The 23,919-nt window shown below is 51.4% G+C and overlaps 1 protein-coding gene across 4 annotated transcripts in view; it reads right to left on the bottom strand.

Annotated features, from left to right (window-relative positions):
* Nucleotides 1-23,919, bottom strand: part of GRB10 (growth factor receptor bound protein 10) — a 169,070-nt gene that overhangs the window by 102,834 nt on the left and 42,317 nt on the right. For 3 of the 4 annotated variants that reach the window (XM_039235703.1, XM_039235704.1, XM_039235706.1), the window contains exon 2: nucleotides 14,454-14,542. In XM_039235703.1, coding sequence (XP_039091634.1) covers nucleotides 14,454-14,504 — 51 coding nt within the window. In that variant the 5' untranslated portion in view covers nucleotides 14,505-14,542. Of the gene's footprint in view, nucleotides 1-14,453; nucleotides 14,543-23,919 lie in introns of those variants that run through there. The other variant, XM_039235705.1, reaches the window with a different exon arrangement.

Here is a 23,919-nt window from a genome sequence, read left to right as displayed (position 1 = left end):
CTAGGTCACGTGGTCCTGACTGCCTTTGAGTTTTCTCTTCCTGCAGCGAGTCCCATCGACGGCGAGGCCAGCGGAGCGGCTTCTGACACTATGTCCCGGAAAGGAGACGTGGCTATAGATGGCCAGGAACCAAGCCCAGGCTGTGAGGCAGGGAGGAGACGGGAGGAAGGCTGGCTGGCCCAGGGACGGGGGAGGGGGACCTGGAGGTCAAAGGTCAAGACACCCACAATTTCACAAGGGCTGGGGGGTTATGTGTCTCAGGAGCTCTAGTGAAGGGGGGGGGGGTGAGTTCCTGCCAATACAAGGACCGTGGCTCAGAAAAGGAGCCAAAGGCTCCAGACGGTGCCATTCCAGCTGATAAGAAGCGCGGCAGCGGGAACATCCGCCCTGGTGACAGCCCCCGTGTTTCTGGTGCCCCTAACTCTACCATCCACTCTTGCTTTAACATGAAGCCTGACGGTTCTCCAAAGTCATTCACTTGGTGACTCTAGTAGAACCCGGGACCCCTGCCCCCAGCACAGCGCTGCTGTCAGATGTTTAATGGCTGTTTCAGTCTCCCGGACTCTAGAGAAGGGTCAAGGGGAGGAAGACAAAGGCCACTGCAGCTTTTCCCAGGCTCTGTGGAAAGGGAACACCCCCCCACACCCAGCGAGGGTCACTGGTCCCACCCTCACACATCGTCTGCCCAGGTGGGGACGTCAGGGCGCCAGGCATCCCCTCCCCTCCTGGGGGGGGGCGGGGGCCGAGGAGTCAGAGTCGATGAGCAGACTCGAGGTGACCGGGTCACCCCGTGCTGTGTGGCAGCCCACACATTCCTCAACACAAGGGAGCAAACTCAGGTTCTGTGTGTGGCGCCAAACAGGAAGTACAGTGGCGCCCAGGGGCTCAGGCGGTTGAGCCTCTGACTTCAGCTCAGGTCTGTGAGTTCGAGCCTCGCATTGGGCTCTGCGCTGACAGTGTGGAGCCTGCTTGGGATCCCCACCCCCCCGCCCCTCCCCCACTCACACGCCGTCTCTCTCATAAATCATAAATAAACGTTAAAAATTTTAAAAAAACAGGAAGCACTGAAGGCCTCCCCATTTATTAAAGCATCTCTGCACCAGGCACACGACGTGCCCTTTTGTCCCCAACCAGCCCCAGAAAGGAGGGCATTACCACGGTGGCCCGCTTACAAGATGACTTAAGGGAGGCCTGGCTGGTCGCCAAGGCGACTCACCCAAGAGCATGCCACTTTCTGCTGCACATGCGGTTTGTCCTCTGGGACCCTCCCCTCACCTCCCTTGTGAAAAGGAAAATGAACAGAGACCAAAACTGATCGGCGTGAATTTGCTAGAATGGTCAGCTAGGGGCCCCTCGACCCTCGTCAAGGTCTACAGCGACTTAGCGGCCTGGCGAGTGAGACCATAGGGAAATCTCAGAGCTGCTAACTGGTAAGGCTGTCAATCCCAGGCCTCACAGTGCTTCTCGGGGATCAGGCAAAATGCAACACGGGGAATGAGAGCCAGACTTCCCGGCGGATAAAATACGTTGTGAGTCCGCCCCCCCCAGCTCTGCGGCCAGGCCTCCAAGTTCTGGCGGAGAGGCGTCATTCCAGGTGTCCCTCCAGCTGTCCCCGCCCCTCCCCTGCGCACACGCAGACTGACCGTATGTGCGGAGGTTCGCGGGACCCGGAGAGAGGCCACGTACGAGCTGAACCCCTCCCGGAGGCCAAAGGAATGGAGGCCCCGGGCTGCGTTCCGACATCAACCCAAGGACGGAGCACAGGTGCTCACATAGGCCGGGCGGTGCCAGCACAGCTCTGATGCTGGGGCGACCTGGTTTCAAGTCACGGGGACCTGGCCGTGGCAAGCCTCCCTCACATCTCAGGGCCTGAGCCACCTCGTCTGTGGTGTGGATCACCATTCTGAGGCTTCCCTAGCGGGGCGCACAAAACCTCTGTGGACAAGCGTCCCCCCGCTTGCTTGGCTCGAAGCCCCCCGCCTGCTCTTGGCAACACCAGCCCCTGCGACACCTGCACTCGAGCCCGGGCGGCAAACCCCACACCGCGCTGTCGCAACGCTCAGCGGGGTTGGGGCTGTCCACACACAGTGGGTACGCGGCCCAAGCCGCATGCCCCCAGTTTAGCAGAAAAAGGAGAGGCATCTCTTCCTTGAACTCTTCAGTGCTGAATTTCAACACTGGAAAGGGCTTTCATTTCCCTCCCTGACCAGGAAAAAGCCCCAGGGTTTCATATGATGTAATCCTTGGTGGCTCTTCCTCATTCCCGCGTCCCCCTGGCAAGCCGGGGACAGAGGGCCAGGGGTGACAGGACTCTGGGGGCGGAATGAGGTAAGCGGGAGCCGGCCCAGAGCTCCTGCCTGGGTCACCACGCCGCCCCTGAACCAGGTATGCTGCTCCTCAGGGGGCAGATTCGAGGGCAGAAAGAAGCTTCCAGAAGCACGCTGACGGGCATGGCTGTCAAGTTGGGGTGCTGCTCCCTTGAAGCGCATCTTCCAAAATCTTCCGGAATCTTCTGATTCCAAGCAAATAAACTCACTCTTTGCACCTGTTTCCTTTGCACCACACGATCTCTATTATTTCTCTCCGGCTCCTAAGCGGATTCCGTGCACTATGTAAGGACGTGGTGGGCCTGATCTCGTCCCAGAACCAGGGTGAAAATATGCCACCTGCCAAGACGGGAGCATCTGGATGGAAGGGACCCTCTCTCCTTAAAGAACTAAAACACCAAGTTTTCATGCATGTGGACGACAGGCGGCACAGGACCATACCCTGACAGAGACACACAAACGGAATCAGCTCGACCGGTGCCCTGCTCGCTGCGCGGAGAGCTCCCGATCTGCGGCACAGGGTAGGGGGTCCCATACAGCATCTGGGTCCTTCTAGGAGCCAGAACGCAGGGTCCAGGGAGGCCACGGGGACTGCATAGGGCACCAGGCAAGTTGTCGGCCGAGTATTGGCCAGTGCACACATGTCGGCAAACTGTCAAGACCAGGGAAAGTACCACCGGAAAGGAGCAGGCGGGAGGGGCCACCTGGGGGGCTCAGTCTGTTCAAGCATCCAACTTCGGCTCAGGTCATGATCCCGCGTCCCGCGGTTCATGAGTTTGAGGCCCATGTCAGGCTCACTGCTGTCAGTGAGGAGGCTACTTGGGCTTTTCTCTCTCTCTGCACTCCCTCATTTGTGCTCTCTCAAAAATAAACATTAAAAAAAATAAATAAAAAGAAATCCCCCCCCCTCCCCATATTTAAACCAACACAGGGGCACCTGGGTGGCTCACTTTGGTCGAGTGTCTGACTCTTGATCTCGGCTCAGGTTATGATCCCCAGGTCAGGCTCTGACACTTAAGTGGAGCCCACTTAAGACTCTCTCTCCCTCCCTCTGTCCCCCCACCCCCACTCACATGCATGCTCTCTCTCGCTCTCTCTAAAAACTAAAATGAAATGAACAGAATTTTAAAGCAACACAGAAACAAAAACCCCAGCCCTCCACCATGTATGGTTCACCAAGTCGGACACCCCATCCAACACCAGCAGGAGTGAAGAGAAAGACGGGCCCCTCACGGGAGATGTCAACCGAGAGAAACAGACCTACGACATCTACGAGGACACCAGCCGGCAGGGATGTTCAACGGGCTGGAGAGATAGGCTCTGCGCATTCCAGAGGGGACAGCAAGTTCCATACTAACAAGGACCAAATCTAACCTGCAGAGGTGAGTCCCTCCCCTCCCTGCTCCAGGATAGGACGTCCTCCTCCCCAGGGGTGCTCCCTCTTGGCCGACGCCCAACGGCAGTGGCCTGGGAGTTCTGAAGCCCTCACAAAGACACAGGAAGTGTCCAGAACGAAGCACCCACGGGAAACGCAAGGGCGGAACTCCCCCAGATCCAGCCCCACATGGGCAGCAGGAGGGGGCTCAGGTTTGGGACCAGACAGAACTGGACCCGGACCCTTCCACTTCCCAGCTGTCTGACCTGAGCAAGAGAAGTCAACGGAAGTCTCCGGGCCTCAGGATCCCCACAGGCAAACCTAGGTGACACTTCAGAGGGCCTGCTCGGGAGACTTGAGTCAGGCGAGGTACACAAAACCCCAACATAGACCCCAACAAGATGACACCCCACTCCGCTACAGCACAGAAGGGGTCGGGGACAGGGCAGAACTCACCCCTGCACGGCTGGGAAGCAGTTCTCAGTGACAAGGCCCAGTGAGTGACAGCAAGGATGTGAGGCTGGCCAGCCTCTGTCACAGAAGGTCCAGCTGCCAGTCCTGTGAGCAAAGGCCTTATGCTCAGGAGAAGATGGGACCATGTGTGTACGTGTGTGTGCACGTGTGTGTGCGTGCATGCATGCATGCATGTGGAGATCCAGACGCCACAAGTTCAGAATGAGCACGGCCACCGATAATCTACAGATGTTGAGAACAGATAATCTACAGATATTGTGACAGCCCGGCCTTGGCCACAAAACCTTTCTTCCCCCAAAGGCTCCCGGTGAGTCACGATCTCCACACATCATCAGCGGGTCTCCCGGAGAGACTACCTTCCTGCGTCCGTGAACCCACAGCAGGTGCGACGAACCTGCTTGTTGCCATCTGTACCCAGCGCCTCCTTGTCTGAAGCGGGGTTCCTGGCCTGACGGATGCCAGATCCACTTAAAATATGATCCACGGTGGGCGCCGGGGGTGCTCAGTCAGGTTGGGTGCCCGGCTCTTGATTTCGGCTCAGGTCATGAGCTCACGGTTCACGGATTCGGGCCCTGCGCTGACCGTGTGGAGCCTGCCTGGGATCCTCTCTCTCCCTCTCTCTCTCTCTCTCTCTCTCTGCCCCTCCCCTGCTTACGTTCTCTCTCGCGTGCTCCAATACTAATAAGTGAACGTTAAAAAAATAAAAATAAAATAAAATAAACTGACACACGGACTCATTAATGCTGCCCCCGGCACCCGTCCTGAGGAGAGCCATGAAGGAAGTCAAGGAGGCCTCGACATCACATGACCCTGTTCCAACCACGCTCAACAAAGAGTTTCCAGGAGCCAAGTGGGTCCAGCCCTGGCTGCCCCGGTGCAGACCCCTCCCACTCCAAGGAAGACTCAGGCCCTAGAGGGCCCAGAGAGATGCAGACGCCCAAGTCTCCTGCACAAATGTCACAGCCCAGCAGGCCCCAGTGCCGGGCTGCCAGATGGCACAGGCTCCTGTGACGGTGTTTGCCAGGTGACCAAAGCAGCCGGGAAGAGGGCATGGCCACTCAAAGGTTGGACACCTGGCTGACCAGGAGGGCGAGGGATGGACAGCTCATGTAATGGGAAGACGCACAATTATACCCGAAACCTCTGTATTCTGAAATGCTAGCATGCCACTGGTCCCTGAAAATACTTCAGTGGCCGCCAGCCGGCCAGCCACCCTTGGGCAGGGGCTCAAGCCAGAGAGAAGAGTCAGCCTCCAAGTCTCCCTGCTCCACATCCCAAACAGGCCACCACATCCTGATGACGCAGCCTTCTAAATATACTTCTACAGACTCACTTCTCGTATGGCCACCGCAGCGTCCCAGGCTCGGGCACCCACCTCTCGCCCTGAAGCACTCACTCGGACAGCAACTGAGAGGACGGAATGGATCCCACGCCATGCACAGGGGACAAGGTCGAGCCCAGGATTTGGGCAGCCGCACTCGTCATCCTCACTCCACGCCTGGCATCTCAGTCTTAAGAGACCGGAGATCTAAGACCAGGTCTAAATTCATTCCACACTAATCTGCTCACGAAGACGCAGGCTTTGTATATGTATTAACACCCAGTTTACCGGGAGCCTCAGATCCACCACACCCTTGCTGGAAATCACCCAGGGAAGTGTGAAAGCAGAAGTCTGTGATTAACGATGAATGTCTGTAGACTCATGGAGACTATAAAATCTTAACCAGGAGGGCACAGTTCTGGGCTACCTGTTTGCAAGGCTTCGGAGAATCTGCTATCTGACCACTCGGTCACCTAAGGAACAGAGAAACACAGCCAGTCTTCCAAGAGACTCACCTGCTCAACAAGCGTCTACCAAACACCTATTCTATGGCCAGCACGTGAGCCCTTAAAGCACGGATCCTGCCCCTTGTGCTTCATATGTTACCTGGACGACAATATGAACTATAAGCGACTATCGTACAGGCAACATACTGTATATATATACATTATATACGTATAATATATAACTTAGGATGGTGTTTGGAGTGATACAAGGAAAGCGTTGAGCAGGGTAAGAGGGGGCTGCAAGTTAAACACAACAGGAGCGGGGGTCGCAGTGAAAAGGGAGGGGGAGAAATGAGGCCATGGGGCTCCAGGCAATGCTGCCAACGGCAAGGCCCTCGGTCCAGACAGACACGGCAGTCTGTCTCAAGGCAACTTCAATGTCTTCACCTTGATCGTGACAAATCTGGACAATTAACCACAGGTGGCCAGCTTCACTGCAGAAACAAGCATCCGACCCAGCCCCTTCCATTTAAAAAAAAAATTTTTTTTATCTTTAATTTTGCGAGACAGAGCATGAGCATGAGCAGGGGAGGGGCAGTGAGGGGGGAGACAGAATCCAAAGCAGGCTCCAGGCTCCGAGCTGTCAGCATAGAGCCTGACGTGGGGCTCGAACTCACCAACCCTGAGATCATGACCTGAGCCGAAGGCGGCCACTTCACCGACTGAGCCACTCAGATGCCCCCCAAATTCTTCCTTTTTAATACAGCACGTGGAGTAATGGAAACATGAGCTTTTAAAACTGTTTACTTTCCTATTTAAGTGCTTGGTCTTTCGGGTAGGTTTAAGTTATCATACAGGAGTATGATAATTGAGTTTGTATTGGACTTCTGAGTAGCATGCCTGGGTTCCTTTACTGTTACTAGTGGTTTTTCCCTCCCTAGGCAAAGTGTCCTCTGCTCCCTGGGCCTCATCTGGCAAGTGGTGGTAGACAGAGCCTGCTCCTCTGCTCTTAATGCACAAGTGACTGATGGGATTATTGTGCTCTGAGAAGGTAAGACCCTTCCCCCACCCCACTCCCCAGCTCTGATGACTTCCTTGAAGAAGGAAAGGCAAAACGAGAACACGGAAACATGAAAAGGGGCCAGAAATAACGTCAAAGGCAGGCCCCTCGAGACGCCGAGGGGCATCTGGGTCCCAGGACAGGACACCGAACTTCAAGCATGCAAGGGCAAGATGAGTCACTTATGAGGGAAACAGCTGACCCCTGTGTGTCACCCAGGTGCACACCAGGCCCCTTTCCGGCTCTGAAAACCCATGACGTCTTTCCAGAAGCTGTGTCTGCCGCCTCCCTGCCCACCCGGCTCTCAGCTCACACCACCAACCCAACGGCACATGCCAGTGGGCTATGCTGTGGCCTTCACAGGTACGTCACAGACACTGAGCCTTCAGAACTCAAGAGGCAGCCAACATGAGCTAACACGTACCTTCTGGACGTGACTCCACAATAACCCAGACGCAGAGGCTAAATGGAACGCTGATCACAAAAGTTCAGTCTCCATAGGATGGAAAGCTGAGAGAACATGGGTTTCTGGTGGGGACTGAACCACCGCCGTGGCGAGGAGCACGGGGTCTATAACTAGACAGGCGTTTCCCGAAAGGAGGGCAAATTCACAGGCCTCTGTTCCGCCGTGGCCATGGACCTTACTGGAGCAGACATGATTTCCCCCGGCCTCTCCATCACCCAGTTGGCCTTGGGGCAGGCACCAAACATGGCATCAAGGAGCAGGAAGGCAGACTAGAGAAGACTGGGGCCCACGAGCCCACCCTGGTCGTTCAGACATAAGCTGCATGACCTTGAAATTACCTTCTTCTGCAAGCTTTGATCCCCATGAGGGAAGGAATAGATAAAATAACACGTGCACTTTCCTCCCCATGGCACCAGACACAGAATAAAAACAGTGCGTAGAAAGCACTCAATAAATACAGCTAATTTGCAGAATTATTTTACAATTATTTCCTCTCAAACTATCCAGAAGAAATTGAAGACGTCAAGCCCACAGCGAAGGGGACGACCTTATGTGAGAAGACGACTCGTAGGCAATAAAATCAGCATTCGGAGTAGAACAAGCCTGTCTCTCTCTCTGATCAAAAATAGATACTTGTAGGGGCGCCCGGGGAGCTCAATCAGTTGAGCGTCGGGCTTCGGCTCAGGTCATGATGTCACAGTTGGTGAGTTAGAGCCCCAAGTCGGGCTCTGTGCTGTTGACACGGAGCCCGCTTGCTTCAGATCCTCTGTCCTCCTCTCTCTCTCTGCCCCTTACCCGCTCATTCTTTCTCTTTCTCTCTGTCTCAAAATAAATAAATAAACTTTAAAAAAGTAGGGGTGCCTGAGTGGCTCAGTTGGTTAAGCGTCCGACTTTGGCTCTGGTCATGATCTCACAGTTCACAAGTTGGAGCCCCGCATCAGGCTCTGTGCTGACAGCTCGGAGTCTGAAACCTGTTTACGATTCTGTGTCTCCCTCTTTCTTTCGGTCTCTCCCCCTCTGGTGCTCTGTCTCTCTCTCTCTCAAAAATACATAAACATTAATTTTTTTTAAAAAAATTAAAATTAAAAGATAAAAATATAAATACATATGTACTGTAAATTTTTTTTACTTATGCTTATTTACCTATTTATAGCATTTCACTGGTTTTTAGACACTCCCTCATGTTGATGTTTTGAAACACAAACATCTTCCAATTGATCCACACTTAGGGATTCTCTTTATTTTGACTGGAAAGGTCTTTTTTTTTTTTTAAGTTTGAGAGAGAGAGAGAGAGAGAGAACGTGAGCATGCAAGTACAAGTGGGGGAGGGGCATAGAGAGAGGTGGGGGGGGGAGAGAGAGAGAATCCCAGGTGGGATCCTCAATGTCAGCGCAGGGCCCAACTTGTGGCTTGAACTCACGATCTGCGAGATCATGACCTGAGCTGATATTAAGAGTCAGACACTTAACCGACTGAGCCCCCCAGTTGGCCCTAGAATCAAAACCTTAAATGATTTGCAAAACTCCTTATAAGTCAACGTCCTATCTGCTGGGATGTGGTCATGAAATAAAGATAAGCAATGGAACAAATGACCTCGGTGTAAGAGCCACTATGAGTGGAAGGTACCAGCCACAAATTTCTTGGACAACATGGAGTCCAATAAAAACATCTTTCTGTGTAAGATTAACTGAAGAGGGGACAGCTAGAGTGACTTGGTTGGTTAAGCATCTGACTTTGGCTCAGGTCATGATCTCGATGTTCATGAGTTCAAGCCCCACGTTGGACACGGCGCTGACTCTGCAGAGCCTGCTTGGGATCCTCCGTCCCTCTCTTTCTCTGCGCCTCCCCAGTTTACACTCTCTCACTCTCTCTCTCTTTCTCTCTCTCTCAAAAATAAACATTTTTTTAAAAAATGAAGAAGCCGGAGAATCCCTCTCCAGTTAAAAAAAAAATAAAAATTAAAACCTGGTGACGGACTTTGGGAATGGAATTCACTTCTAGGGACGGATCCCAAATCAAGATGGCAGGGATGAGGTCACCCCCGGCCCCTCCAGACACTGCCAGCAGATGGAGGCATGCAGTGTCCCCAGATGTCTGCAGACCCAGCCATCCTCAGGCTGAGTGTTGGAGCCATGGGACCGAGCAGAGGAGCCAGCAGACACAAGGAGGACCCGCTGGTAGCCTCCATCAGTCCTTGGCACGCGTGGGGAGCCCTTGCCATCCGACGACAGGAGCTGGCAAACCTCTCCAGTGAAAGGCCGGATGCCACTCAGCTCTGCTGGGGAGCCCAAGAGCAGCCACTGACAAGATGTCAACAAGGGAGCGCAGCCATGTTCCCCTAACACTTCATTTACAAAAGCAGGCAGGGGGCCAGACTGACCCAAGGCTGTTGCCTGCCAGCTCTCGTGCCGGAAGGGAAGGTTCCAGGCCCGAAGGCTCGGGGCCACAGAATTGAAATGGAGCCAAAGGAGCAACTTGCAGCTACAACTTGGGGCTGGAAGAGAGCATAGGCAATGACCCCTCAGACAGACAGTGGCAGAGGAGCCACCAGCAAGCATGGGGCTCTGACCTCCACCCCAGCAGGTGTCTGCGCAGATCACAAGGACACTTTCTCAGACATCTCATTTCAAACACGAACATCTGTGTCTTCAACTCAGAAGTCAAGAATGACGACCACAGAAGAAAAGCTACAAATGCTCAGAGTAAATATTTGGAAGTTCGACCGTAAGCCTGATCGTCTGCATCGTGTTTACATTTGCTCATTTCGGTGCCAGAGCACAGCTCAACTACACTGCCTACTTTTCCTGTTCTTCGTAAGGACAATAAACATGGCTTTTGGTTAAAGCGTACAGATAAAATGCACCTTGAAAAAGGTGCATGATCCCTTCCTCAAAACTCTGGGGGCTAGAAGTAGGGGGAAATTAAGAAATTTTTGGATTTGGGGGCGCCTGGGTGCCTCAGTCGGTTGAGCATCCAACTTCGGCTCAGGTCACGATTTCACGGTTCGTGGGTTCAAGCCCCGCGTCAGGCTCTGTGCTGACTGCTAGCTCAGAGCCTGGAGCCTGTCTTCAGAGTCTATATCTTCCTCTCTCTCTGACCCTCCCCTGCTCACACTGTCTCTCTCTCTCCCAAAAATAAATAAAACATTTAAAAAAAAAAAAAAAAAAGGAAATTTTTTGACTTGAGGGGCTCCTAGGTGGCTCAAGTGTCAGACTCTTGATTTAGATTCAGGTTGTGATCCCAGGGTCGTGGGATTAGGACCCAAGTTGGTCTCCACACAGATAGTGCAGAGCCTGCTTAAGATTCTCCCTCTCCTCTCTCTCAGTCCCTCCACGGCTCGTGCTCACTCTCGCTCTAAAAAAATTTTAAAAAGAACTTTCTGGAATTGAGAAAGATAAGGCAGGGTCCAGGGTGGCGCAGGAATGTGACCATTATGCGTCAGTAGGCCACAGCTCTGAACAAGTCGGGTCAGATTCTGCTGTGACGTGAGAAACGAGAAGCCTTCTCAGTTTAGAGCATTGGGGATTTGTTTTTTTATTATTTTTTTCAGGTTTATTTAACTTTTTTCACATTTATTTATTTTTGATAGAGACGGAGACAGAGCGTGAGCAGGGAAGGGGCAGAGAGAAAGAGAGACACACACACAGAATCCGAAACAGGCTCCAGGCTCCAAGCTGTCAGCACAGAGCCCAACGCGGGGCTCGAACCCACGAACCTCGAGATCATGACCTGAGGCAAAGTCAGACGCTTAACCGACCGTGCCACCCAGGCGCCCTGAGCTTTGGGGGCTACAAAATCGCAGACCATGGCCCACAGGCGTCTATTTATAACCACTGTCCCCAGACCCCTTATTCCTACGTGGCCAAAGTCCTCTTCCCCGGATTCCCCAGGCCAGGATTTTCCTCCCTCCATCCTCCTGCCCAGTCCTCCCTGGGCACCACCCACGGCTCTGGGCACTTCCTCAGGGGAGGCCTCCTTGCCCACTTCTCTCCCCCGCAGGCTTATTTTATTTGCCTCAGAATTACTGTCATCATTCACAATCATCTTACCTGCCAGCTCTCCCGTGTCTGCCTCCCCAGCGAGGACTCAGAAGCCCGGGGTATTTCCCTGCCTCATGCAAAGCCCACCCCACCCCCCGCCCCCCAGCTCAGACACTGTGCCTGGTTCAGTCAGTTACCAAAAAATTAAAGGTGACTACCCTGGGCTGGGTGTCCCAGACAGGCTCACCCCCGAGCTGGGCAATTTCCGTGCATTTGCTCCAATCCCCACACAACCTGGACACCATTATCCCTTTTTTGCCAGCAGGGAAACTGAGTCACAGGAATGTTACAAGATTCCACCCCCCAAAAGGCACAATATGACAACAATATCATATTTTAAAGGAAAACCCTAAGTCTTAAAAGTGAAGCCATTTGTCCCCTAATCCACCGGCTCTGAGGTCGCTAAAGCGGAAAGCACGATAATTTAATACACATGCTAATTTGGGTGCTTCCGTGTCCATAAAAAACCTCTACATCTCGCCATCTCATGGACGGAAGCCCGTGTCTAATCCAAGTCCCAGCAAATACTAAACAGCTCGAATCGAAAAACCACGGGTAGGCTGACGATCTTAAGAAATTCTTCTCCATGTAGACTTGGGAGATTTCTCTAAATTGCTATAACTGCAGATTGCTCAAAACTGGAACTCACTGTAAATCATCCCATTTTCTGAGAAATTCTGGAACGGTCATTTGAGTTTCCAGGAACAGCGGACACGGGCTGCCAAGTCTGGCTGCTGCGTTTGTAATGAGTGGCGGACCGTGCCATCCAGGGCCACCGAACGGCATGACTGACCATTTCCCCAAGGGGTGACAGGGCACCACCGGGGGCTCCCCCTGCCCCCAGCTTCCTAGCTCATGCAGAACTGCCCTGGGCATCCGGGGCGGCAACAAGAAACAGCTAGTGTGTCTGTGGAGGAAGGCGTGACCTTTCCTGACCTGAAAACAGAGGGGCGGGGGGAAGTAGGAGGGTCTGTGTGCCATCACCCATCCCTCCATCAGGTCCACTCTGTAACCAGCTGGAGGACACTTCTCCACTAACTTTCAGGCAGACTCCCCGGTACAGTTTTCCATGTTGTGCACTGATCTTTTCTGTTTGGGACTAAAGAGGTGAAGTGCAAGGCCGCAAGCCAAATGATGGGTAGTTGCACCCAGACAACCGGCCACTGTTAAGTGGCCACAGGAGAATTGAACCCACGACCCATGGATGCAGCACAGAGCTCTAACCAACAGGGTGAGGCCTCTTTTTTTTTTTTTCAAGTTTATTTATTTATTTGCGATGGTGTGGGGGTGGCAGAGAGAAAGAGGGAGAGAGGGAGAGGGAGAGGGAGAGGGAGAGGGAGAGGGAGAGAGGGAGAGAGAGAGAGGGAGAGAGGGAGAGAGAGAGAGATGAATCCCAAACAGGCTGTGCACCGTCAGCACAGAGGCCAATACAGGGCTCACACTGTGTACCGTCAGCACAGAGGCCAATACAGGGCTCAAACTCACGAACCATGAGAACATGATCTGGGCAGAAATCAAGAGTCTGACCCTTAACTGACTGAGCCCCCCAGGCGCCCCAAGGCCTCTTTTCGCAACAAGCCAGCAGCCATGTGGAGGCCTGAAGCAGAGCACACCTCAATGGTTCTGCTAGGTGCTGGCCCTCCTTTCCGGCTTCCAATTCGTTCTGGTCTCATCCCCAGTTCAGTGGCTACCACGGTGTTCCTAACTTTCAGCCTCTCTTGGAAGGTTTGCTTCACTTTGACACCAAAAAAAGAAAAAAAAAAATCAGGGGCACCTGGGTGGCTCATTCAGTTAAGCATCTGACTTCAGCTCAGGTCATAATCTCACAGTTTATGGGTTCGAGCCCCATGTCGGGCTCTGTGCTGACAGCTCAGAGCCTGGAGCCTGCTTCAGATTCTATGTCTCCCTCTCCCTCTCTCTCTCTCTGCATCTCCCCCCTCATGCTCTTTCTCTCTCTCTCTCAAAAAGAAATAAGCCTAAAAAAAATATTGTTTTTCTTCATTAAAAAGAAAGCTCTCTGCAGCCATGATGCATAAACAAATTCTCATCACAGTCGCTAAAAGAGACTCAGCAGATTGAGGGAGGGAAAAACGAGTTCAGAGAAGCATAGAACTCCGATCAAGGGTACAGCATTCGGAAGGGCCTTGAAATTAGGGAGCTCGAGGCAGAGGGAGGGAGAGGGAGACGGAGGGTGCAGGTGCCTGACGTGCTAAGGACCAGTAAAGATGGTGGCACCCGCGTGGATCCATCGGTTGGCTGAGCGTCAGACTCTTCATTTCAGCTCAGGTCATGATCCCGTTGTCATGGGATCGAGCCCCATGTCCGGCTCTGTGCCGACAACAAGGAGCCTGCTTGGGACTCTCTCTCTCCCCCTCTCCCTGCCCCTCACCTGCTCTCTCAAAATAAATAAAGTAAAAAAAAAAAAAGGAAGAAAGAAAACGCGGTTCAGAAGATGAAGGCGATTCGCCGAGCAGCCCGTGGATGAACACGTCATCCACAGACCCCCAGCTGATGCTTTCAGGCGGAGGGAAGGGCAAGCCAGTCCGGGGGGAGGCCTCCACGCCCGAAGGGCAGGCTGCAGCCAGGCCAGGACGCTGTCCCCGTTTCCCGTCCCACCCCGATGCTCACGTCTCTGCCTGAGCATCCCCGCAGCCTCCACACCATCTCGCCACCTGGGGGCTCTGGGCCCCGCAACGACCACAGGGCGCCTGCCCCGTCCCAACACCTGCTCCCACGCATACGAGGCAGGGCTGCGCCCCGGCCAAGCCCCCTTCGAACAAGGAGGCCGCAGCCAAGGAGGACACGCGGGAAGATCTCTGGCGACACATGCCGACCATCTGCGGGACACGCCAGTGACCCCCGTGCAGACGCTCCCCTCGGTGACCCGGCGTGGTCATGAACCCCACAGGGGCCGCTAGCATCCACGGTCCACACTCCCCCATACCTGGTAGTAGGGACAGTGCACGAAGGAATCCGGACAGCCAGCTAAAGCCATGGGCTCCTTCTCCGGGCTACATGTACACCCTGCCGCACCTGCAACAAACACAGACCGTGAGAGGAAGCCAGACGGGCAAAACAGTCACTACTTGCAACCTATTCAAGAGCATGTGGGCACGTGCAGGGCTCAGTCGGTTGAGCATCCGGCTTCGGCTCACATCACGATCTCGCGGTTCGTGGGTTCGAGCCCCACGTCAGGCTCTGTGCTGACAGCTCGGAACCTGGTGCTGCTTCAGATTCTATGTCTCCCTCTCTCCCTGCCCCTTCGCTGCTCACACTCTGTCTCTGTCTCAAAAATAAACATGAAAAAAAAAAGTGACACGTCTAAGAAGGTGACCCCTGGACACACTCCCACGGTCAGGTACTCGGTGAGGATGTCTACTCAAAGTGTCCCTGCTTTTCTTCTCACACGAAGACAAGCACCAGCTACAGAAGCCTGGGAAGCCTGTCCACATGGTCACAGGGTCTGCAGGGCGCAGGGGCCCTCAGAGAGGTGAGGGCCCCCCTGGGAGCTCCCGGCAACCCCTGGGCTCCTTTTCTCATTACAGACATCAGCACCCTGAAGACTTCATCTTACTGCGGGGGATACAGATTTAGTCTAATTCCAATCAGGCTCCGAGGAGGCTGTGTGGGGACGGGGGTCTCCCCAGGACCACCTGTGGGTACGCGGGCTCTCCCCGCCTCAGCCAAGATCGAACCACAGGTACGGGCATCGGACACCCCTGAGTGGTTCCACACTCTCCCTGGAGGCCCCGGTTCTGTGACTACAATCTCTGACCATGACATTCACGGAAATGGACTTCTGAACACACGCACGTAAGTCTCTCCCCACTTCTACATGAGCTACGGATACCATGAGTTGTATTAAAAAGCCAATGCTGGAGGCCCCGGGCGGCTCAGTCACATAAGCGTCCGACTCTTGGTTTCAGTTCGGGTCACAATCTTGCAGTTCGTGGGCTCGAGCCCCACTTCGGGCTCTATGCTGACAGCAGGGAGCCTGCTTGGGATTCCCTCTCTCCTCTCTCTCTGCTCCTCCCCAGCTCACGCTCTGTAACTAAATAAACATAAAAACTGTTGTTGTTTTTTTAAGTTACACAAGGGCTCCTACAGTGAGCTCCTACTAAGCACGAAACACAGATCCTGTCATTCTCCATGTTAATCTGCTGTGGTACAAACCACACGCCTGACGCATACAAAAAAGACAGTGAGTCTCCCAGCTGAGACTGACAAAGGTCCCCTCCCCTCTGACTCAGAGGACGGGGCGGGGGGGGGGGGGAAGGGGCGGGTGCCAGGGTTAGGGGCACCAGCAGCTTGCCCTAGACTCGGGATGGGTCACCCTTTTGCCTTTGAACACACAAAAGAAATGAAAGGCCAGACTTCTGTGAAGTGAGTGCCCCCAAGACCCTTCCTTCTAAATCTCAGCAGTCATCGGAGAGCAGGGGGCGGATTCCAGGAACAGAGTGGAACCACGGGCAGCGTCTTCTCGTTTGGAAATCATCAGACGTTGAAAACATTTTCAGGAATGGCAGCAATTCACGCTCTCCGCCATAATCGATCCCAGAGGTGCCCTGGCCCAGCCACCCTGAACAATTCACTCAATAATCCACGGCAACGAGAGGCTTTCTCGAGCCTCCGCATTTTGTGGCCGTCGTTCCCTGCTCTGCCACCAGCTAACTTATTATGCCCTGTAGGACGGAGCTCAGGGATCACCTCCTCCAGGAAGCCCTCTCAGACTGCCTCTCGCCAATCAACACTGCCCCCGGCGGGCTCCGTCAGTGCCCACTGGGCTCTCGGCACCTGGATCCAAGCAGATTTCACCAAGAGGCTCTGGCGGTGATCAGTGTCACCCAGTTAGAGCAGGAAGAACACAACAGCTCCAAGACGGCCACCCACCATGTGCGGGAGCCACCTCCAGAAGGACTGCCCCCTCTCCTACGGTGTCCCCAGAGGAGGGCCAGGGACAGGCAGGTGTCCTGCCGTTCTCAAACACCGGATCCCCTCTGAGGCTGCCCTTCGGAGGAGTAAGAACAGTGAACAGTAACAAGAATCCCTGCAGTGAGGCAGCAAAGAAACGGGGCCTAAAACACACTTTCTGGGGGGGGGCCCCTGGGAGGCTCAGTCGGTTAAGCAACCGACTCGATTTCAGCTCAGGTCATGATCTCACAGTTCATGAGATCGAGCCCCAGGTCAGGCTCCGGGCTGACAATGCAGAGCCTGCTTGGGATTCTCTCTCCCTCCCTCTCTGTTCCTACACCACTTCTGCACGTGCTCTCTCTCTTTCAAAATAAATAAACTTAATAATTTTTCTGCTCCTATACTCAGGGCACGGAAGGTCCCATTTCCCTGAAGTCGTTTCAGTACAAGAAAAATAAAGACTATTTAGGCAGAAACTCGTTTCTCTCAATGAAAGAAAAAAGGAGAATGGAAAACACCGGACAGACAAGAAACTGCCCAGGATAAGACAAACCAGATGCTGGGAGCAGTCACATCAGAATCGATACTGCAGACAAGACAGTCCATGGACGCAAAACCCCAGGAAAGTGGATAACAGTCTCCGGAGAGAATGGGACAGAGTGGCATCTTGTCCCGCAGGTCAGTGCAAAACTCGGGATGCATGGGGTGCCTGGGGGCTCAGTCACTTGAGAGTCCGACTTCGGCTCAGGTCATGATCTCATGGTTTGTGGGTTCGAGCGCCACATTGGGTTCTGTCCTGACAGCTCAGAGCCTGAAACCTACTTCGGATTCTGTGTCTCCTCTCTCTCTGCCCCTCCCCGGCCCATGCTCTGTCTCTCTCTGTTTCAAAAATAAACAAAAAACTATGAAAATAAAAAACTTTTTAAAATTTTTAAAAATTAAAAAAAAAACTCAAGGTACAGAGAACGACTCCCGGCTGCGAAGGGAACATGACCTTCACCAGCTGAGCCCAACCCCGCACCTCTCACGCATCTGCAGCAGAGTGAAGGTTCTCCAACCAGCCAGTCTCAGCTTTCCAGAATTCGGAAAGGAAAGACTCACAGAAGCTTCCCAGGGGAATCCTGAAAGACTCTGGTGGGGCATAAATGTCAGGACATTCGTTCTATCAATCAAACTAGCCACAAAATCGGGGCATCTGGGTGGTTCAGTCAGGTAAGCATCCACCTCTTGGTTTTGGCTCAAGTCATGATCTCGTGGTTTTGTGAGTTCGAGCTCCGCATCAGGCTCTGTGCTGACAGCGAGGCGCCTGCTTGGGGTTCTCACTCTCCCGCTCTCTCTGCCCCTCCCTCACTTGTGCTGTCTCTCTCTCAAAATAAACCTAAAAACAATAGCAAAAAAAAAAAAAAAAAAATCAGGGCACCTAGGTGGCTCAGTCAGTTGATTCAGCTCTTGACTTCAGCTCAGGTCATGATCTCACGGGTTCGTGAGCTCCAGACCTGCTTGGGATTCTCTCTACCTCTCTCTTGGTCCCTTCCCCCACTCGCGCTGTCTCTGTCTCTCTCAAATAAACTTTTAAAAAGTAGCAAAAATATTCAAAGGTAAGACCCAGTTATAGGCTGAGCTGTGTCCTCCCCAAAATTCAGAAGCTGAGGCCCTAATACCCAGGACGCACAACGTAGCTCTATTTGTTGGTGGAGATCTTTAAAGATGTGATTACGTCAAAATGGGGTGTTAGTGTGGACCCTGAGGCGAGGACACAGACACAGAGGGGTGACCATGGGAAGACATGGGGAGATGGTGGCGGCCATATACACGCCAAGGAGAGGGGCCTCAGGGGGTACCAGCCCTGCTCACCCCTCCATCTCAGAATCGGGCCTCCAGAGCCAAGAGGAAATAAATGTCTATTATTTGAGATGACCCGTCTGTACAATTCTGTTACGATGGTCCTAAAAATCTAATACAGACCCAAAATATGAAAACGCTACTAAATTGTTATTTCAGCTGAAAGGAAGAGAAGAGCCCTAAATCTATAACATTCATTACCAGACAATTACGTTTTCTGCAAGCATTTAGGACCCTCGAAGCCACCTACGCAGAAACCAGAGAATGACCTGTAAGAGGCCGCTGGGCTGAGGGAACGGGGTATGAGCAATGGCAGCACCAGCAAGATGGCGGGAGGGCCACACGTGGTAACCTGCCACTCCCTGCACGGGCATGGCTGTGGCTGGCCACCACCCTCCAGCCTTGGGCAAGGCCAGTAGACCCCAAGCCTGCAAGCCTGTCCGGCCCATAAGTCAGCCTGGCGCCCGTGGCGGGAGTCTCACATGTCCGTGTGTCTGGGCTCCGGCACCCAGCCATTTAACCCAGGACCAACCTCACAGCTGTTCTGAAAGTTCTCTGTGGAAGTGATTGACCTCTGCAGTCACTGGACTTTTAGGCAAAGGGGATCACCCTCCATACAAGAGGTGGGCCGTGTGCAATCAGTTGAAGGTCTTAACAGCAGAGACTGAGGGTTCCCAAAGAAGATGGGATTTGGCCTCAAGACTGTGGCAAACTCCTGAGTTTCCAGGCTGCCAGCCTGCCCCATGGATTTTAGACTTGTGAGCCCCCAACAACCAGGTCAGCCAATTCCTTAAAATAGATCTCTTTGTATGTACGCACACGTGTTCTGTTTTCCTGGGGGAACCCCAGCATATACGACCCAGCCCACCGCGGCCGGATCCCAGGACACACATGGTGTGGCCTCCTCATGCCTGCATGAGTGTGAGGACTCTGCGTGGACAACCTCCCAGCCCCTTCTCTAAACACAATCCTCTACCTTCTTCAGCCTGCAGCCTCCCTTTCCTGAGCACGCTACTTTGCTCCCCTTGACCCACATCCCCGTGGGCTGGAGGAGGCGTAAACACCCTCCTGGCCCTTTAAGGACCCTCTCTGCATCCATACTAACGGCTGCCCCGTTGCCCCATGCCTCCTTCTGCTACTGCTTCCCACACTCCCCCGGCTCGCTCGTGCATGCTGCCTTGCCCCGCCTTGCATGCCTCTGGAACTCTTGGATGTGTTCATCACGCAGACACATGTTACTTTCCCCCGAAGCTTCAAATGTAGTGGGTGTTGGAGTGCCAGAAATATCACATAAACATGCCAATTTTATTGCCTACATACAACCTTTGAAAGTATTTACCACATGAGACTGCTTCGCAGCCAGATAATATACGTCCTACGAGCCCCGTCAAGTAGCTCCCTCTGGGACAAGAAAACTATAGTTCAATACAGTAAGAAGATCAGAGTAACTCTCGTCTTTGATAAAATGTATCAAACCCAGAGCTCTCATCAGATTTAACGGTGAATGATGGAAAGATTTTCCCCTAAGATCAGAAACAAGGTGAGAATGTCAGTTTTTGCGTCTTCTACTCAACACAGCATTGGAAGTTCTACCTAGAACAATAGGACAATAAAAAGAAATGAAAAGCATCCAAATTGGAAAGGAGGATACAATTCCTGTTCACACATGATATGATCCAACCCACAGAAAACCCTAAAAATTACTAGGACACACTCATAATTAGAGTTAACAAATGCATCAAAGTTACAGGTTGTAAAATCAACACACTAAAGCCAGTTGTGCTTCTATACTCCAACAACAAAAAATCCGAAAAAGAAATTAAGAAAACAAATCCATTTAAAACAGTATCAAGAATAACAATTAAGAATATATTTACATAAGGAGGCAAAAGACTTGTGTACTAAAACATACAAATGTTGCTGTAAGAATAGAAAGCAAATATAAATACGGAAAACATCCTGTGTTCATGGCTTGAAATAGTTAATACTGTTAAGATGATAACAGCTGAAGCAATCTACAGATTCAATGCCAATTCTCACAAATTCTCACAGCATTTTTTGCAGAAATCGATAAACCCTTTCTAAAATTCATATAGATTCTCAAAGGACCCCAAATAGCCAAAAAAAAGAAAAAAGTCTTGAAAAGAAAAAACAAAGTTGTGGGACTCACATTTCCAGATTTCAAAACCTACTACAAAACTATGGTGATAAAGACAGTGTGAAGTGGCATAAAGGCAGACGGAAAGACTAATGGAATAAAACAGAGCCGGCAGAAATAAACCCTCACATATGATGATGGGCTGATTTTCAACAAAGGTGTCAGGGCCATTCAACGGGGAAAGGACAGTCTCTTCAACAAGTAGTTTTGGAAAACCATCCAGGTGCAAAAGGATGCAGCTGAACTCCTATCTTACACCATCAATGAACATTCATTCGAATGGATCAAAGACCTAAACACAGGAGTTAAAACTATAAAACTCTTCATAGAAAACGTAGGAAAGTCTTCATGATGTTGGATTTGACACGGACGTCCAGAATAGGCTACCACAGGCACAGGCAACAACGAAAGACAAATTGGACTTCATAAAATTAAAAATGTTTGTGCCAAGGATACAATCAAGAAACTGCAAAAACCCACAGAATAAAGGACAAAAATAGTTGTGAATCATTTACTTGATAAGGGATCAATATCCAGCATACATAAAGAACACCTACAAGGCAACAGTGAGAAAAGAGATCACCAATTTTAAAAATGACCTTGACTAGATGTTTCTCCAGAGAAGATATAAAAAGGACCAGTAAACACATGAAAAGACGCTCAACATCACTAGTCATTAGGGAAATGTAAATCACACCACCATGAGATACCACAGAAAATAACAAGCATTGGCGAGGATACGGAGAAAGTGAACCCCCGCTCTGCCGCTGGCAAGAATACAAAATGGAGCAGCCTCTGTGGAAAACAGTATAACAACTCTTCAAAGAAATCAAATACAGAATTAACGTATGTTCCAGAAATTCTAGTTCGAGTCATAAGCCCCCAAAGAAGCGAAAGCAAAGACTCAAACAAGTACTTGTACACCCGTGTTCACAGCAGCATTGTTACACTAGCCAAAGAGTGTAAACAACCTAAGTGACCATCAACAGATGAATGGATAAGCAGAAGATAGCATCTCCGTACAATGGAATATTCTTCAGCCTTGAAAAGGAACATGATTCTGACTCATGCTACAATAGGATGAGCCTTGAGGACATTATGCTACGTGAACTAAGTCAGGCACCAAAGGACAAATATTTTAAGACCTCGCTTCCATGAGGCAGTCTACAAACAGGAAGTGGAAGTTAGCAGGGGCTGGGGAGAAGGCAGGGGTGTTGTTTAATGGGAACAGACTTTTTGTTTGGGACGATGAAAAGGTTCTAGAAATAGATAGCCAAGATGTTTAGACAACATTGTGAATGTATGTAATTCCACTGAACTGCACACTTAGAAATGGCTAAAATAGGAAATCTTATGTTTTATATATTTATCCTCTTTTTAATTTATTTGTTCAATTTTTTATAAGTTTATTTATTTATTTTGAGAGAGAGAAAGCACAAGTGAGGGAGGGTTCAGAGAGAAGAGACAGAATCCCAAGCAGGCTCTACATCAATGCAGAGCCCAATGCAGGGCTCGATCTCACGAACTGTGAGATCATGACCTGAGCCGAGATCAAGAGTCAGATGCTTAACCGACTGTGCCACCCAGGTGCCCCTGTCTGCTTTTTTTAAACACTGAAATGATGGCTCTTCAACGAGCTTCCTTTAATAAAATTTAAAACTTCTGTTAATTTTTTTTAAATACAAGCATGAGAATCAGCCGAAGGTCTTAGGATGCTAAAACTTGGGGGCGCCTGGGTGGCTCAGTCAGTTAAGCGTCCGATCTCATGGTTGGTGGGTTCGAGTCCCGCATCAGGCTCTGTGCTGACAGCTAGCTGAGAGCCTGGAGCCTGTTTCGGATTCTGTGTCTCCCTCTCTCTCTGACCCTCCCCTGCTCATGCTGTCTCTATCTCTCTCTCAAAAAAAAAAAAAAAAAAAACATTTTAAAAAAAAGGATGCTAAAACTTGAAGATGGATAAATCAAGGATTGTAAACTTCACTTCTGTACAAATTTTTAAAAATTTTTTAATGTTTATTTTTGAGAGAGAGAGACAGAGAGTACAAGTGGGAGGGGGGCAGAGAGAAGGGGAGACACAGAATCCGAAGCAGGCTCCGGGCTCTGAGCTGTCGGCACAGAGCCCAACGCGGGGCTCAACAAACTCATAAACCACAAGATCCTGACCTGGGCTGAAGTCAGATACCCAATCGACTGAGCCCCCCAGATGCCCCATGCGCTCCACATTCAAGTCATCAGCTAATTTACCAAAATGATGTGCTTTGTACAGATACTGAAGAAAAGTCTCCTAGGCTGGTTGCTACTACAGCTTTAGATCTATAACAATAAACGGTATTCTCACTAACCATTGTCGAATGACTAAGAAACTGTTTTTATCTTCCTTCAATTAAAGAGGCTTGTTGGCTGCCTTCAACTCACTGTGTTGATTCCATATGTTCTTTTAATTATGAATCTGTCCTTTGCCAGCATCCCATTATAAATAATGTATTGGACTCTATCCATTTTAATAGGTTTTTGAACTTGTGATAAAAGTTTAAATAATCTTCACCATGAAGCCTGAACTTTCTTCCTTATTAGACTATAGTTCAGAAAAATAGTTTGAGCAGAGCCAAAAGCCTGCTGATTCTAGAGTCAACATTTTCCTCAACAATGTCAATATTTACACTTCTGGGTCCAGCAGCTGAACTTGAACATGCCTTTGTTCTTTTCGTTTCATGTTTATTTTTTTTTCCATTTTAAAGGCGACTTCTGCTAAATTACAATGACACAACCATCCTAAAATTTCTAAACATGGCACCCAAAAACTCTTTTTCTAAGAATGCCGGGCATTCCTCACTGAAAGTCTGGAGACCGGAAGGCACATATATGCCTTTCTTGTCACAACCTACTGGGAATTATGTTTGTGGCGGATTTCAAGTGTCCGGCGACCCTTCCCATCAGGGGACTCCGTGTGCTCCAGATGTCAACCGTGATGCCGCGAGGCTCCGTGAAGGACCCCCCCCCCATCTCATGACCCGCCTGATGTGTATCACTGGGCAGTGTGCTCAGTGCAGGCTCAGGATCCATGGACGCGCTCTCATTTCCTCTTCTGTTCTGTTTTCCTTACCGAATGAGCTGTGCATAACCTAACGGCTTGATGTCAGGCACGGCGATGAGATAGAACCCACAGTTTGAAAGTCGGGTCAGGTTCAAGTTCATACTCAGCGCCTCTCTCCTGCAAGCTCACCGGCTTCTGGGGCACGCACCTGCTGCCGCCAGCCCCTCCCCCCGCCCGCACCCTCTCCTTCCTGGTCTGCCCCAGACGTGCAAACGCCCAGTGTGTCTGCTCCCCTGACCTACTCTTAGAGAAACACAACTCCCCTGCTTCATGCAACCAGCCACCTCCAAAGCCCTGAAGTCACCTACAGGGTGGCTTCCCTGTGACACTGAGGATAGCAGACGGTGGGGGACTCTTTCCGTCTTCACTTGACCACAGAACCGATATGTGATATGTGCATTTCACCCT

The sequence above is a fragment of the Hyaena hyaena genome, unplaced genomic scaffold (genome assembly GCF_003009895.1).
Source record: "Hyaena hyaena isolate Hyena2069 unplaced genomic scaffold, ASM300989v1 scaffold_101, whole genome shotgun sequence".
Lineage (NCBI taxonomy): Eukaryota > Metazoa > Chordata > Mammalia > Carnivora > Hyaenidae > Hyaena > Hyaena hyaena.
Note: the sequence above shows the minus strand (reverse complement) of the source record. Positions and strands in the feature narration are given on the sequence as shown.